Source organism: Aulonocara stuartgranti, assembly GCF_965226115.1.
Source record: "Aulonocara stuartgranti genome assembly, chromosome: 23".
NCBI lineage: Eukaryota > Metazoa > Chordata > Actinopteri > Cichliformes > Cichlidae > Aulonocara > Aulonocara stuartgranti.
This window is the reverse complement of record NC_138958.1, coordinates 12,689,801-12,705,759: the sequence shown is the minus strand read 5'-3', so window position 1 is coordinate 12,705,759 and position 15,959 is coordinate 12,689,801. Positions and strand designations below refer to the sequence as shown.

General features: G+C 41.8%; 2 protein-coding genes across 3 annotated transcripts in view; one reads left to right on the top strand and one right to left on the bottom strand.

The window, feature by feature from the left end:
* Position 1: 1 nt before the first annotated feature.
* Positions 2-15,959, bottom strand: part of cyfip1 (cytoplasmic FMR1 interacting protein 1) — a 40,709-nt gene continuing 24,751 nt past the window's right edge. The window contains exons 18-31 of the mRNA XM_082525586.1: positions 15,166-15,262; positions 14,752-14,828; positions 13,868-13,976; positions 13,664-13,783; positions 13,369-13,568; positions 13,012-13,099; positions 7,907-8,050; positions 7,709-7,799; positions 6,722-6,852; positions 6,528-6,600; positions 3,976-4,070; positions 3,332-3,570; positions 3,105-3,252; positions 2-608 (exon numbers count right to left, since the gene is read on the bottom strand). Of these exons, the coding sequence (XP_082381712.1) occupies positions 444-608; positions 3,105-3,252; positions 3,332-3,570; positions 3,976-4,070; positions 6,528-6,600; positions 6,722-6,852; positions 7,709-7,799; positions 7,907-8,050; positions 13,012-13,099; positions 13,369-13,568; positions 13,664-13,783; positions 13,868-13,976; positions 14,752-14,828; positions 15,166-15,262 (1,777 nt within the window). The 3' untranslated portion in view covers positions 2-443. The remainder of the gene's footprint in view (positions 609-3,104; positions 3,253-3,331; positions 3,571-3,975; positions 4,071-6,527; positions 6,601-6,721; positions 6,853-7,708; positions 7,800-7,906; positions 8,051-13,011; positions 13,100-13,368; positions 13,569-13,663; positions 13,784-13,867; positions 13,977-14,751; positions 14,829-15,165; positions 15,263-15,959) is intronic.
* Positions 8,067-13,001, top strand: fndc9 (fibronectin type III domain containing 9). 2 transcript variants are annotated; one of them, XM_082525591.1, is made up of 3 exons: positions 8,067-9,056; positions 10,363-10,455; positions 10,998-13,001. In XM_082525591.1, exon 3 carries the CDS (start codon positions 11,077-11,079, stop codon positions 11,713-11,715), a length of 639 nt encoding a protein of 212 aa, XP_082381717.1. In that variant the 5' UTR covers positions 8,067-9,056; positions 10,363-10,455; positions 10,998-11,076; the 3' UTR covers positions 11,716-13,001. The 2 variants fall into 2 exon arrangements, with proteins under 2 accessions (XP_082381717.1, XP_082381716.1); XM_082525590.1 differs by lacking the exon at positions 10,363-10,455.

The following is a 15,959-nucleotide window of genomic DNA, read 5'->3' as shown; positions in this document are numbered from 1 at the left end:
CAACATTTGTTACATATTTATTGAATTAAATGATTAAAACATAAGGCACAGTGAATAAATGCTGAACATGAGCTTGAGCTCTGTTACTTCAGTTCCACTTAAAATGTTTAGCATGCAAGTTGAACAGTGTAGAAAATATAAATTTACCATCACCCACACTTAAAATAGATTAATGCTCACCCTCAAACACCCGCCACCGCAAACCCTTAAATACGTCAGATAAAAACTACTTCCTCTCTCTGATCTACTTCTGTCTGCAAGTATAAAACAAAGAATATCCAAAAAGGGGAAATATTCTTTTCTGATAAGGCACAAATGAATACAAAAAAGAAAAAGTGGCCCAACTTCTGACACATGATGGTCCTCAGACCTAAAGGGCGATATTCGTGGTGATGCGGACAGTGTTTGAAACTTCACGCTGGTCCACAGTGTCGACGGCCGCCTCAGCTGCTGGCGAGCGACTGGTGTATCGGAGGCTGGAAGCATCGCACGTGCTCGACCGGCATGTTCTCGCCGTCGCCAGACTTCATGTACTTGTTCAGGATGGCGAAGATCTCGTTGTTGAGGACTTGGAATCTACGGATTCTGTCCACCATCTTCTTTAGAGGCTGAAAGGGAGACAAACACGGGAATGAGCTCAGAACAGGTCCCACTTAATCACGTTGCTGCTTTTATGTCAGATCCTATTTCACTGGTGAACGTTTATTTTAAACGTGGCCACAGTTTCTAATAGCACATAAAGCCAACAGCTCAGACTGTGCTAAACGCTCAGTGTTACACAGATTTTCAAACTCTCCATTCTGAGGTCACAGAGAGAGCAGGGTGTATTTATAGTACCGTAGGTCAGCCCTGAAGTTGACAACACAATAATTCCCAACATTATTTTTCTTAACCCCCCCTACGGGCTTTTGGATCATCACAGGAAATAACAGTTTGTGATACGTTTTAGCCAGATAACTTTTCTCTGCAGTTTCTCAAGAGTATTTGCATCAGTTGCATTTAAAAAAACAACAAAAAAAACCCTGAACTTCAGACATAAACATTGCAGTCGTGGTGGCCATCAATGCCTCTGAGCTTGTGCATTTGGTGGGTTGGAGTTTGCCTGACATCTTCTGCAGTCTCATTTAGTGGCTTGTTGTAGAACATGAGGATGTTCTGAATGAGCAACTTCAGGAAAAAATGCCAACTCTTTCTTGGGCTTTAGGATTTATTTCTGTGGAACTACAGAAAAGCCCCGCTGACCTGCTGTTTAAACCTTCTGTTTATCTGGGACAGCCAATTATAAAAAGCTCCCATAAAGGGGGAGGAGCTATAAGAGCCTGTTTGATATTTGGTGTTTCCAAATGGCAGTGGAAGAACAGGAAATTGTATGCAATTGTGTATAAAACAGCTTATTATGAACTTTAACAGTGTTTCAGTTCAATCTGAGGATCCAGCTGGGAGATGTGAGCTGAGCACCAAGAAAACGGGACAGTTAGCCAGGCTCATTTCAAGGTTAAATCCAGCTCCCGGCAGTTCTAAAACAAACTCATCTGCTTAATCCACACAAACGCTGAAGAGTGTAACATCGCGGAGGGTTACCTGCAGCGACTATCTGACGACTTCAGAACCTCATTCTGTGTTTTCATGTGCAGCCACGCTGATTAGCTTTCCCCCCCCCCCATGTACTCAGTGAAACCTGTGGGTTTGGTTCTCAGTGACCTACTTATCTGCCCATGAATGCATCACAATGTTGCTGGGTCAGTGTTGCCAACGCACAATACTCAACAAAGAGTTCATCAACAATCACGGAAAACAAAACGCAACAAAAATTCCTGAGAGGCAGGTAAGCTCCTAGCAAACAGAACCATCACGCCCATTTCTCTTTCATCGTCCTACACTTCACTCCCAACTGATTCAAAACTCTTTCATAGTCCGTGAGGGAAAACCCCCCCCCCAAAAAAAACAAAAAACAGTCCATTTATGATTCAGTGGGTCACGCTGAAGCCTTTTGTGCTCTTTGCTACATTCTGAGGGGATACACTCAGTAACAGATTTCAACATAAATTATTCAAGTATTTTTTTTTGACAGAAATCCGAGTTCTGATTTCAACTTCCCTGCGCTGCCTCCGCAAGGACCAGAGTGCTGCAAAACTGAAGAAAATGAACACCTGAAGCCGCTCTTGTGATCGCCGACACGCTTGTGCTCATGAAGCAGAAGGACGGACGTCTGCAGCTTCACGCTGAGCTGTATTTAGCTTTCTGTTAGCAGTGAAATTCATAATTCATAATTTTGGACTCAAAGCAGAAACACAGCATTAGAAAACAAAAACAACAGTTCAGTGTGGTTTGCTCTCAGTAATGTACGAAGTTACTTTAACTGTTGCAGCCTCACACCTGAGACGGATCTTGTTTAGTGACTTTAAACGCTGCGACGTTATTGGCTGCTCCACGACAAAAATTAGAGGTGGAGGATCTGAAACTCATCAAGCTCATCTTTCATGCTTCATTACCAGTTCTTACTGTGGTTTTTTACAAAGTATTTATAGAAAAGTATCACTTATTTACAGAGGTTAAAAAAGGAATATAGCTTTTTAAATCTGAGTCTCATATGATCTGGTGTGACTGAAGCCAGATTACATCATTATCAACACCCTAAAGGCTACAAAACGACAACAAACAGAAGTCATGTGAACCTAAACTCACCTTGATAAATTCCATACGGGTCATAATCTTTATTAACTTTGCACGTCACGTCACGCAGGGCGCCATCAGCAGATTTTATTATCTAATGTTCAGAGTTCAGCCGTGCGTTTAACAGCCTGTTGTTGAGGTTTCAAATCATATCAGCAGGTTATGGCATGAAGCAGAAAAGTCAATCACATTTTCTTGATGTGTGTCAAAAATAATAATTAAAAATGAATAAAAAAATCTAACTGAATTGAAGACATACGCAGGTCTTTACTTATATTCTTGGTACATTTGCTATTTGAGATGGTGTGCTCATTATTTTGGATGCAGTAACTGGTGGAGATGCTCGGGGACATCAGGTGAGGGAAGATGCGTTAAATCTGCACCTTATGTATGCTGTATTTAACAGCCGTGCTCATGTCTTTCAAACTCACCACGCTCTTGATGATCTCATCCTTCCCGTCGTGCTTCTGCACCTTGAGGAGGTGGTAGCTGAAGTCAAGGATGTCAAAGCGTCTCTGCTGTCCCAGCAGGGCGATGATCATGCAGCCTGCCCAGTGGAGGCCGTCTCCAAAGCACTGCCTGGAGGACAGGAAGAGGGTGTGTCAGTAAATATTAGGTGAGAGGAAGCGTGTGCGTGTTTGTGTTCGGCCACACTCACTCCACTGTGAACTCGTGGGCTCCCACAGGAATGCAGTACACAAACTGCATGGCGCTCCAGAGGCGGTGGAACTCCACACACTCGTCCACGTGCATCACGCCGTTGCTGGGCAACGGCCCACGCCACACAGGGTCCTCCAGGAAGCCTCGCACACGTGTGAGGATAACCTCAAACATGGACAGACCGCAACACAGGCGCTCTTTGGTCAATAGGTCGCCCTCACGAGCGATGGCTATTTGCTGAAAGAGAAGTAAAAGCATTCAAAAGATCGTCTACCGGTCAGCATCCTCCATAAGTGTCACATGACACAGGAGCAACTGTAGCTTATCTCTGTCTTAATGGTGTGTTCAGAGGGAAACAAAATAAGTTGGTTTATTGCCTGATGTCATCCTCAGGATAAAGTCCATACGATGAAACACATTTATATGGCAGCAAATTTGTTCATGAAGTCCTCCTGGAGAATTTATTTAAGTTCTGAAGATGTTTTAACTCCAGCTCTCAGCTGTACTGAGAAGAAAGTAGTTTCCTCATTGGTTGTTAGAGACAAACATCAGCTGGTTTTGAATTGGCCCTGAAACACTCCAGCATTTGTATTTACATAACTAACCCGAGGGAAAGTGAACACACCATCCGGTGGCTCTTACCTGTGGTGTGCCGAGGCGTTCTATCAGGGGAACCATATGCAGCGCCGTGTATTTGGCCTCCAAGCGCTTCATCTTGGCGTCGAGGCGCTCCCCCTCTACACAGACAGACAAAGAAATGCATGAAGTTTAAGTTGAGGATTGTCAACCAGTGGAAATTTGTTCTTAAGAAAGAGGTTTAAAAAAATAAAAAAAATAAAAGCTTACAAGAAATAGAAAATTCAGACTAAGAAAGGAAAAAAGTGAAAATGTGCCAAAACGCAGTCCGACAGAGTTGTTACTTGTATAACAAAAAAAAATTAAATAAAACAAAAACTTCTCACAATCAGCTGTTTTGTTTCTACATTAACTTTAGTAAATTTAATGAAGCCTGCCAGAATTTGACCTTCATATTAAGATTTTTCCAGATTACCAGGTCCTGGAAATACACAGGTTGTGTAACGGAGCTTTATGACACCAGCAAGAAAGGCAAAAAAAAAAAAAAAAAGAAAAAGAAAAAGTGTGATCAACATCAAGTGGAAAGTAAATGCACAAACCGCACCTTCGTGCATGGGCTTACTCATACTGAACATTTAAAATAAAACATTAATGGAAAAATATTATCACACAGATGGAATCACAGTTAGAAGATGAGCTTTTTATGAGCAACCACCGATGATTCATCAGAAACGGATCAAACATCCAGGGTACCCTGTGGCCGTTTATGCTCCTCTACGTCACAGACGTTAAACTGCTACAGCTTATTCAAACTACGATTTACAGAGAAAAACAAAATCGCGCCGAGCAAAAATCGGATTTTGTCATCGATTTTGACACGAGTTGGGTATAAAATTTATTTGGTTGCAGTTCATGTAAACAGACAGTAAATGTGTTTTTCAGCTCTTAAAATTTCTTCTGGATATTTCTGAATTATGAGGGTTTAAAAAGATGTTGGAAAAAGAAAATTAAGAATGTGCCAAATTTCTATTAAGCCCCAATGCAAGTCTGGAAATATTCAGAGAATGAAGGTAAAATTTTGCTTGCCTGGAATAAGCTAAAGTTATTGTAAACATCAAAAGAAAAAAAAAAAATTGAGATGAGAGGCACAGATCGAGTTTGTTATTAATAGAAAATCAAACGCACACATGATGGCTACAGCATCCAGTTTGGGTTTATAAAATTTTAAATTTATGGGATTTTAATATTTAAAAACAATCATAAAAATTAGCAATATTTTCAGCCAGAACAAGATGCAACCTCTACAATGTTCTGCAACCCATGAAAACATATCAGTAAACCACAGTATGGCACGCTGGTGTCTCTGACACACACACACACGCATGCACACCTGCTGCAGATAATGCTGCGCTGGAATAACTGACTCTCTGTAATCCCGGCTGAAAACCGTACCCAACAAAAGCACTCTTGACTCCCGCTGAACTAATGTTTGCTAGAACACAGCACCCAGCTGTTTTCAAAATTGTTAAGCTTTTCCTAAAACAATACTTTAATGATGGAAAACAACTGAGTGCTGCATCTCAGCATCTCACCCTTGAGCGACGGGAAAAACCAAGGAGGAAATTTACATGGAAAGGTTTCGTTTTTTCAGCTGGTTAATGAGTCTCATTGTTAGTCAACTTTGGAACCAAAAGATGAGATCATGAATACACGCAGATGAAATGAGCCTCTATTTAAACAAACTTGTCTTTGGTTAGAGAAAAAAAAAAAAGGTGGGGGTTCATACAAATAAAATAAGCCTTATCCAGAACAAGCTCAGTGCAGCTGCTCCTTCATGTCAAAGCAGACAGACATCGAGAGGATTCTGGTATCTGATCAGGATCCTTCCATCCAAAGGTAGAAAACCCAAAAGGAAGCACAAGAGATCATAAATCTCATGTGGCCAGGAAACACTTCAAGTTCCTCCAGGACGATTTGAAAAATGAGGCAAATCTGGATAAATCCTGCTGCCAGAATGATCTGAGCGGAGCGATAACAGCAGAGCATGGACGGACAGACGGATAAAAGGGTCAATGTGATGAAGTCCTTGTGACCCTTTTTAGATTACTTAAGCAGGATGCAATGAGCTTAAGGTCGCATGAAGGGAAATTAAAGAGTTTTGTGATTTCGGGTTATGGTTAAATCGCTGGGAGTCACCCTGGCACCACCAGAATCCGCCTTTTATTCAACAGCGAGCAGAGATTTCAGACGCTTGAATCATTGTTTTGGACCCAGAGCAGATAAAGCACGGAGACAGTTTATTGATTACACTGTATGAACTGCGCAGAGCAAAGAGCACAAAGTTATCAATAGGAACCCATCTGCCTGTTGACTTTGCCTAGAAATTTGTCCATAAAGTTATAAACAAGTCCAACCCTGCCCAGGAACAACTGTGACTTGTGCAGGGACTACAAAATATTACACATTCTTACTTTGTTTATTAAATTTAGGCCGCTTATTCAAGTGGACGTTTTAGAGATCTGGGATGTTAATACATGTGTCTGAACTGGAAAAGTTTTTGGGTCCCTCCTGCTGTTTTGACTGTGCAAATAAAATTGACTTTTCCTCTCAGTATTTACCTTTGACATGGACTCTGGGAAGAATGTTCTGGAAAGGTGCAGCATGCAGCAAATCACAAACTTCTTCCTGTGACTGGAGGGAAAACAGCAAAACTTTAGAATAGGAGGCGACTGCATGAGGAAAAAAAATAATGAAAACATCTGCGGAGCATCTTAAAGTCGCCAGAGGCTCCCGATGACCCCGCGACCCGTACCAGGCTCTGCTCACTCAGCATACAGAACAGGATGGCGTTGCCCACCTCCCTCAGGTTCTGGAAACACACAGTCTTGAGCTCAGCGTACTCAACGATGTCCTTCAGCTGGTGGTGGAAGAACTCCAGGATACCTGAATGGAATTACACTGCAGTTATCACATATCTGCTACAGATAACAGCACTCAAAAGTAGATTACAGCAGGTATGCAGCGCTCCCTGATAAGCACATGAAGGGCAGGTTTTGTGGGCTCATGTTTGTTCTGTTGCTGCTCCCTCAGTGGAGTAAAGAAAGTCAAGATAAAGGTCTCTGTACTGAAACGTGTCCACCGCAACTCTTTGATTACTTTTTTGTGCCTCCTCTTCCTGGTGAACGTCCACTGATACTTCCTTTCCCATTAAGGAAAACCTTTACGCCAATCAGTGTTTTGCCTACATGTCAGACTAGGTGCTTCTGGATCATTGCTGGATACACGTAGATGTGACGCAAATCTTTTGACTGAACAAGGTCATCTAACAAAAGGAAATGTGACCAGTTTTTCTCCTCACATTTGAAAGCTTTGATTAAAATGTTAAATACGACTCATTTCCAGCAGTTTGCTTCATTTGAATGAAGCGTTCGCTCCTGACTCACAGCTTCAGATTTTACTCCGACTTGTTCTGCAGATTCAGTCTGTGCGGCTAAGACCCTGACACGACTGACAGAGCAAATCCACTGTGCTCAGAGGTTTTGCCTTTTCTACCAGTTAAAATGAAAGTCAATAAAATGCAGTTTGAACGCTAACACACAAAACAAGCAAAATCCAGCACTGAGACCAAAAAGCACCAGATGTCTCCACGCAGTGGCTTATATTCACATGTATGGGTGTTCTTTGACTCGTATCAAATATCACTGTTATCTTTTTCTACATGTGCAGTATCTGCTGAGTTTTTTTTACTGCTTGTATCAGACCCAGACATTGTGTATCAGCTGGCTACACTTTGACATACCCGGGGAACCGTACTCGTAGCGTGGAAGTCTGCAAATCTTGGGCATCACCTCCATCAGGGTCTTCACATACTGCATTATGGTGCCCTGAAGCTGTAGAAACAGAGAGCTTAACTCCACTTAAAGGGAAGTGAACTCACAAAGAATGAAGCACAGTAGCATCATGAAATCATAGCTCCTGCACATCATTACACACTCACCAGGCTTTTGACAACCTTCAGCAGCTCCTCCATCACCACAGCAATGCCCTGGTAGCCCAGCAGTCTGCACATCACCTTAATGTGTGGGGGGCCCAGAAAGTTTCTATAGGAGCCAAAAGTGCTGCTATAGGCCAGGTTCAGGGTCTACATGCAGAGAAAGACATCAAAAGACATCAAAAAGGTTAGTATGAATATTGCACACCACCATGCAGGGACTTTGTTTTGAGATATTTAAAGGGGGGGATGGTGAAGCTCTGAGAAAGCAGTCCACCAACTACTCTTTCAGAGTCTGCTTCTCTTTAAGGGAGTTCTTTGTCCCCACAGTCCCCAAGTGCTACGTTATAAAGCAGCTTAATTAAAAAGAAAAAGCCAAAATAAACCCAAAGAACAGCTGAGGCCGGAAAAGAAGGTCATAGTAGAGGAGAGGGTAAGTTTTCCTCTTGTGTCATCACAGTGTTAAACATTTGAGAGGATCACAATAATCAGACACACTAACCTGCTGTTGTGAGCTGATGCGTTGTAAATAAAAGTGAAAGGAATCAACGAATGCTTACATTAAATTCCATGGCACTTTTAAAGCGAGTAAAATGGGAACATTTTCCACATTAGGATTATCCTCTGGGGACCACGAACAGCAATACGACAATCTGGCCGCCAGTTGTTCAGAGCTTTTGCTGTGGAACAAACAGTTAGGCAGATGGTCTCGCCAACTGAAGCACATTTAAGCTCCAGTGTCAGATATACAAGATACTCTGACATAAACCAAAGTGCTGCCCGAAGGGGAAATAACGATCAATAACACTATGATGTCTCTGCATTAACTCGCTGGCATGGAAAACAAAATCAAAGCAACCAAATTTGCTAACATATAAAGATTGATTTGTCTGCACTGTGCACTTTTCCCTTACATACACCACAGATTTTTAGTCCTCCCTCTCTCCTGTCAGCAGTGAGGTGAAGCTCTAATCCAGCAGCAGCGGCGATGAGGACACACCGATCTCTGCGTCAGTACTGAGGTTAGAAATCTCCACAGCAGCACGCAGCATCAGAGCGGCGACACAAGAAAAGATTTTTTAAGTGAGTGACGAGCAGCAGCAGCATTACGGGATAATCTGAGCAAACACCAACATGTGCTGGCACAGGTCTCCCGGTAAGTTTCCGTTTTATGCTTTGAATTGATGACGGTGGTCGTACTGGTTACTTGTTACAGCCAATAGTTATAGAAACGTCAATAACAAGATGCTTTTTTATGACACCTCTGAAAAACCACAAGATTTCTTTACAGTTGTAAAAATGTGGCAAAAAGAAAACAAAATGAAACCTGTGAGATTAACTTTGTCTGAAAAGCACCAGTATTTAGGAGGGTTTAAAGCATCATTTGTCATCAGCATTTCTTTTAACTGAGCCTGCAGTGAGCACCAAACCCACCCTGCACTGGTTAAGGGCAAAGTGAAAACTTTTAATCATTTTTACATTTGGGTGTCATTTTATTCAATGCACGTAAAATATTATTCAATACTGAAGATTAAGTTTAGATTTTTAAAGCAAAATAAACTCTTGCAATAGTTAAATATGTCAGCAGGTGCTTTGGGTCAAAGTGTGATTTTATAAAATAAATTTCAGGATTTATTAAAATATTGAAATAAAAAGCTCGTAAACTGGACAGCTCAGAAAAATAAATTTCCATTATGCAATTTGCATCATCTGTGCATAATCTCAGCTCCCTCCCACCCATCTGTTCCAGATAACTCTTTGTACAATGCTTATTATCCTCCGACATTGCTTTGTTTCCCCCTCGTTATGCTTTATATAACATGGTGAGGATCGGCTGTGTGGTCATGACATTTTTCATTATGCTAAGCTCTGTGCATACTGCAAATGGGAGCAGGATTTAAAGTCAGGAAGTAATTAGAGCTTTTATTGAAACCATAAATTGGTGAGTTTTTGGATGCGTTTTTGCCCACTTACGTCAGAACAGTCCTAAGACTTAATGCTGCTTTTCCACCAACTATTTAGAACCACCTCCATTCACTTCTATCTGAAACGCAACAAAACACTGACATTAAAGACCTGAGACAAAATCTGGAACCGCCGACGACGGCGACCAATATCAGCATCAAAAGTACAATTGCATAGATGCTATAAGCATTAAATAAAGAACAGCCACTGATATCAGTGTTTACATTTTTAGTTGTTATAGATCAAAGTAAAGCAGATGTGTTATTCCCTTCTATAATCCTTAAAGGGACAACAGTGGCCGTGCAGTTTGAGCATGTGTTTAACTGCTAATTGTACATAAATAAAATGTGCATGGGTAGGTGTATGAGAGTCAGGCCTAATTCATAAATTCTTAACTTGGATCACGTATGTGGTAATTCTCTGGTATTTGTCCGGCATATTATTATTGTTTTCATTTTTCTTTTTTAAATTTAGTGCACACGTTTTTTTGTTTTTAGCCTCAAACCTAGTTGCGACATAAATGGGGGCTCATCCAGGATCTTTGGGACTCTTCTGAGGGGACTGAACATCAGGTTTCTTTCTCCTATAAGGTGCGTCAAGCTGACTAGGTCTTCCCTGTGAGCGAATTCAAGCATTTCAGCTCTTTAGATGTGCTGCCTCCACTAAAACATTTACTTACTTTGTTTACTTATTACTTAACGCTGTCTCGAGCCTCGGATGCCTGTTTTTGTGGAATAAATAATGGTTGCTACTTATGTTCTAAGGAGTAACTGGATTAAGAGCTTGAGAATCACTTCTCAAATCTGGTTAAAAGTGCTTTGCTTCTTAAAGGGAACAAAAGTGCTGATCGGTGGAAAAAAAAGGAAATGGGTTAAAAAAATATGGGTGGGAAGGAGCCAAAATTAAGAGTAAAATGTGAAAGCTTCTGTTGTGCAACATAACTAGGATGGTGACTTATTTAAATGTTATGAATCATGACCAAATGGCTCACTGAGCCAAGAGAAAGCTTATTATTGATGAAGTCTTCTTATATTAGCTCTTAGATGGGGAAAGAGCACAGAAATACCTCACCCTGTCATCTCAAATTAGTCCTTTCAGTGTCTCACTGTGTTCCCATCTTCCTTTTTTCCAGCTCAGTTTTACATCGCAAGCATCAGACAGCTGCAGTAACTGAGGATGCACTTCATTCCTGCAGACTCCATCTTCTCACAATGGTGATTGCAATCTACAACATCTCCTCCACCTCAGCCAGGGTGAGCTGGCCATCCTCCCCCACCTGCATTGACACCTTCTACAGCGTCATGTACGACCCCAACTGGAACAGCCTGTTCATGGGCTACAAGCGCAAAAGCTTCATGTATGAGGATCGTATCCCTGTCAGTCAGACCAGCACACACCTGACCAATCTCCTCCCTCAGACTGCCTACTTCTTGTGTGTGACGTGTCAGGCTGCCAATCCGGTGCGGGAACAATGCCAAGTGTTCAGCACTCTGAGCGACAGCAGCGAAGGTCACGACAGAGCCGGCTGGGAGCTGGCAATGGCCGTATGGCTCATCTGCTGCATCTTGCTCCTCGTCATCGCCAGCATCCTGTTGTGGAGCTGTCTTAACAACATCTGTATCCTCCCCGGCCAGGCCGCAGCCGGACACCCGGTGGTGACCAACTCAACCTGTCAAGGCATGTCCACATCTGGAGCCCTCTACACTACGAGAAGCAGCAGCCAAGACAGCATCAAACTCTCCAACATCATGCAATCACCCCACCTCTCGGCGCAGCCTACGGGTCACATAATTACCCAAGACCATGAGTTGAGGACGCTGGCTAAGCTGTCCGGCAGCGAGCCAACATGAATCAACTGGATTAAGGTCATCACAGCATTGTTCAGATTCAATTGTCACCGAGTATTTTCATCCACTCACAAAATCCTATTTGTGTGTTTTTCCTCAGAGGAAACATTTCCAACCTATTACAGCAAGGTTTCAACACACACGCACACATGCACACCATTTTAAATAAAAAGATTTATGCTTTTAAGACCTAAAAAAAATTACAAACCAAAAATTAAATATCATTAATATGGCACTCATCTTTCTTTTGGCACTGACAAAAATTTATCCATGTAGAAAAATAAAAAAAATCTGTCATTTAACGCGTCGCCTGCGTGTTTATAGAACGGGCTCAGACAGAAACAAATGTTGTCTGTTTAATCAAAGCTTCACTATCCACAAAAACATTAAAAATAAATAAAATTGTTTTACTCATAACTCTGTAGATCATTCTTTTATATTCATGTCATTTATTTATGTCCATAAATAAACCAAAAATATATTTTTTAAATGTATTTTTTAACCTCTCCTACAGTGAAATTACAAAACCCTCTCAAGCCATATTTGTTCTCCCAAAGTAAAAACAACAACTACTTTTGGACATGTCTGGGAGTGATTTTGATTTATCCAAATATTATTTACATTATTTTGATTGGATATCAAAGTATTCTGCAGTCCAATGAAAAAAGACAAAATCCTTGATGTGTGATTTATAAAGATGATATGAAAAGTGGATTTGAATTGCCTTGGGAACCCCCCCCCCAAAAAAAAAAACATTAGTAGCCAAAGAGTGTTCAGTCAGCGTCTGTCATAGTCAGATCCGCCCCTCTCTCTTCACGTCTGGCTTCAAGAAGCGATGGTGAGAACGGTCACCTCGATGCTTCATAACAGGACTTCACCGACCAGTGAGTGACATCACAGCGGCCACGTCCATCTTTTATACACAGTTTCTGGTCTTATTTTTAGACACAGGAACACACAGACATCAACATCATGAGTGTGAGGACTGAAACAGTCTGACAGCATCATAGCTACACTATCAGGTTAGCGCCCCCAGCGTGTTGGTCCACATAACTACACGTTAAACAGAAGAACATGTGATTGACTCATGTGCTGCATGGAGTTTTCACATTTCATGACATTTAAGGCATTCATTTCCTCCGAGGGGACGTCTGAGCACGTGCACACACTTCCCAGAGTAATGCTTTCACCCTTGTATTCTGTGGATACAGTTTGACAGCGTATACTGAATATCTGAGAGTCCACCTCTGTAATATGAGGAGATAAAGTGTGGGAGCTCTAACAGAAAAATGTCCTGACCTTTGACCCGTACAGGTACTGAGGCTGAGCGTTGGGTGGTTTATCCCTCTGGAACTCCTGAGAGAAGGGCAGGATGGTGCGCACAAACCTGAAGGCAGAGTTGGAAACATATCTCCATTAAAATAACATCGGGATTGAAAATACAAGACCCACACAATTACTCCCTTTTCCCCCCTAAACCTTTGAGAAGCACAATCTGATATTTTATCTAATAAAACTATAAAAAATAAAATAAATAAACAGCTGTGAACGTTTATAAGAAACTGCCTCTTAGTTTTAGCTCCAGCTACTGGCATTAATATATGAACATTTTGGTCTTTCTGTGACCTTCACCGTGATTTTATTCTGAAATGTCACCTGTTGGTAGACCCGTTGTAGCAATAGTTGGGTAAGAAGTCGTAGTTGAGCTCCCAGAAGACGTGCAGTGTTATCCTGCCATAAGGGGCCGACACGTTGTGGTTGGCTTCGCGAAACATGGCGTCAAAGCTGTCCAGAGTCAAGAACTTGCTCAGGAGCTTGTGCGTCATGCGGTTGACCTCCAGAAGGCCTTCCAGCTCCTTTAAACAAGTCACACACCACCAATATATATTTTTAACTAAGTCAAATGAAAAACCCCAGGAATCATCAGCTAAATTAAATTACAACTACATACCATGATGGAGGTTAGATCCTCACTCTCGAAGCGACCGATAGCCAACTCCATAGATTTGTAAAGAGCAGCAGAAACCCTCTGAGTGATGAGTCTGTTGAGATCGATGGAGCGGCCTAGAAGCTGAGGTTCACAGCCAGTTAGTTAGAGACAACATGAAGGTGGGAGTACAGCGAGGTGGAAAGCACGACAGCGTGCAGCTTATACCTGGACGTGGCGTTGCTTCAGCAGAGTCTCGTAGCGGTTAGAGGACGGCCAGGGAATGTTGGCTCCTTGGTTCTTGCAGTCAGATCTCAGCCGTTTGTCAAGCAGAAGACTGAAAGAGGATTCACATAAACACAGAGAAGTCAAGGTTTGTAAAAATCACACCTTTAGGCCTGCTCCTTATTTCCTGGCATGTATATCTGGTTCACTTTAATCATGACCAGAGTTTCTAATGACGAGGTCAGTGTATGTACACAAACCTCTGTGAGCCATAAGCTCAGACTGCTCTAAACGCTCAGTGAGGGGCAGCCAATCAGAACAGAGATGGCTTCAATGGGGAGAAACTAAAATAGTTTGCTTCAGAGACATAACACAGGGGCTCCCCCGAGGTCCAGTGTAGGATAAAGGAGGATTATTCTGAACTGTGAATTATGCAAAGCTATTGTGATAGAACCGGAAGTGAGCCGAGTTTTGAACCGTTCCCTCGGATCCCCACAATCCTGGAGGGTAGAGGTGCATTTGAAATTGTCCGACTATGTCCTGTTTGTGTCTGTCATATTTGACATTTGCAATATTACAAATATTAAATAAATAATTTGTACCTAAGCACATGTGCTATAGCACCTTTATCCCCTTCATCCTCCCACAGAGTTTTTTAATACCCTCTGCTACGTTCACACTATCACTCTAGCTGGACGACAAATAAGCTAGCTGTCGTTGAGGCCTTGACAACGTAAAAACATTGGAAAAGTGATCCGACTGCTTCTCAAACTAATCATGCTACTTGATTACTACTGGAATCAACACATTAGAAAACAGACGAAGCAATCAAATCCTTTCTTATGAGACTGTGTGTCTGCACATAAGGGGGAGAGGGGTCGACGTACCTTCCAGCTAGAATCTTGTAGTACCCAAATATCTGATCAGCAAGCTTGTAGACAAACTGATCAAAGCACAGGTTAACCTGAAGAAAAAAAAAATGTTTAAAAGTTTCAACATAGATGACCAATGAAATAGTACTTTCTTCTGGTTTAAGGAGAAAAATTATTTTCACAGATTTTTGTAAAGAACCGAGCCAAATCCATTCTACATGCACATTAACAAAGCTCTGCAAGCGGCTACATAATGAATAGAAATGCAGCTACTCAACAGCTCATGAAATGGACAGGAAACTGAGATTAATGAGGTGACTATAAGAGAGCTTGTAAGCAACAAACAGGATATTTAGGAAAGCCGTGCAGTCAGAGGCATTATGAGCGCGGTGATGCAGCCGCCACATATCTGAGATCATGATCCTTTACCTCTGCCTCTATTTCATCGTAGAGGAACTGCTTCTTGAATTTGGTCAGGGCGTAGTGTGCGCTGTCGTTGTACAAATCCAGAGGATATAGCACATACCTGCAGGGGATTAAGATGTTATTCTAGAATTAAACACACCCTGCAACCGTGAGAGAATTAATCTGTTCAGCAACAAGGATAAAAGCTGAGACGTGTAAAATAAGAAGCTTCATTTAGCTGCAGCAGCAGTTGGTTAAAAAAGGAAGCGTTACATCAAACTCATCAGTTCGATCGTGTTCACTCGAGGTTAACCATCGTCGTTCAGCGCCGCTCTTTGGAAACTAGCAGAACTGATACGCGCCACACAGACATCTGCTTAAATATGCACGACCTGCACAAAACACTTACTCTCCATAGTAAATAAGAGTAAAACGGAGAGTTTTTCTTTTCTTTTTTCCCCAAAAATTTTGGGTGAATATTTGAAGAATTATAGCACGTATGCTTCCTGCCAGCTGATGTGCTTAATGGCTTATGTAAAACCTGCCTCGTATCAACGTAATCCTGCAGCAAAGATTTAAAGCAGACACGAAAACATTCACGGATAATCCCAATTTTTGGGATTTCATCCAGGGTCCTATTTGAAAATGGAAGATGAAAAGAAACGAGCGCTGAAGTTGTCAGAACGCATCTGTCCGATCGCAACCGCCAATCGCAAAGAGCCAGACTGTGACTAAACATGAAGTTTAGTTAGAGAAGGACAAACGCAGTCCTCCGTTTTTGCACCAAGTTGCAAATTATACCATGGAGAATATCTATT

Bases quoted from the DNA above. Each gene is read 5' to 3' on its own strand.
- fndc9 (XM_082525590.1), top strand. From the start codon at position 11,077: ATGGTGATTGCAATCTACAACATCTCCTCCACCTCAGCCAGGGTGAGC.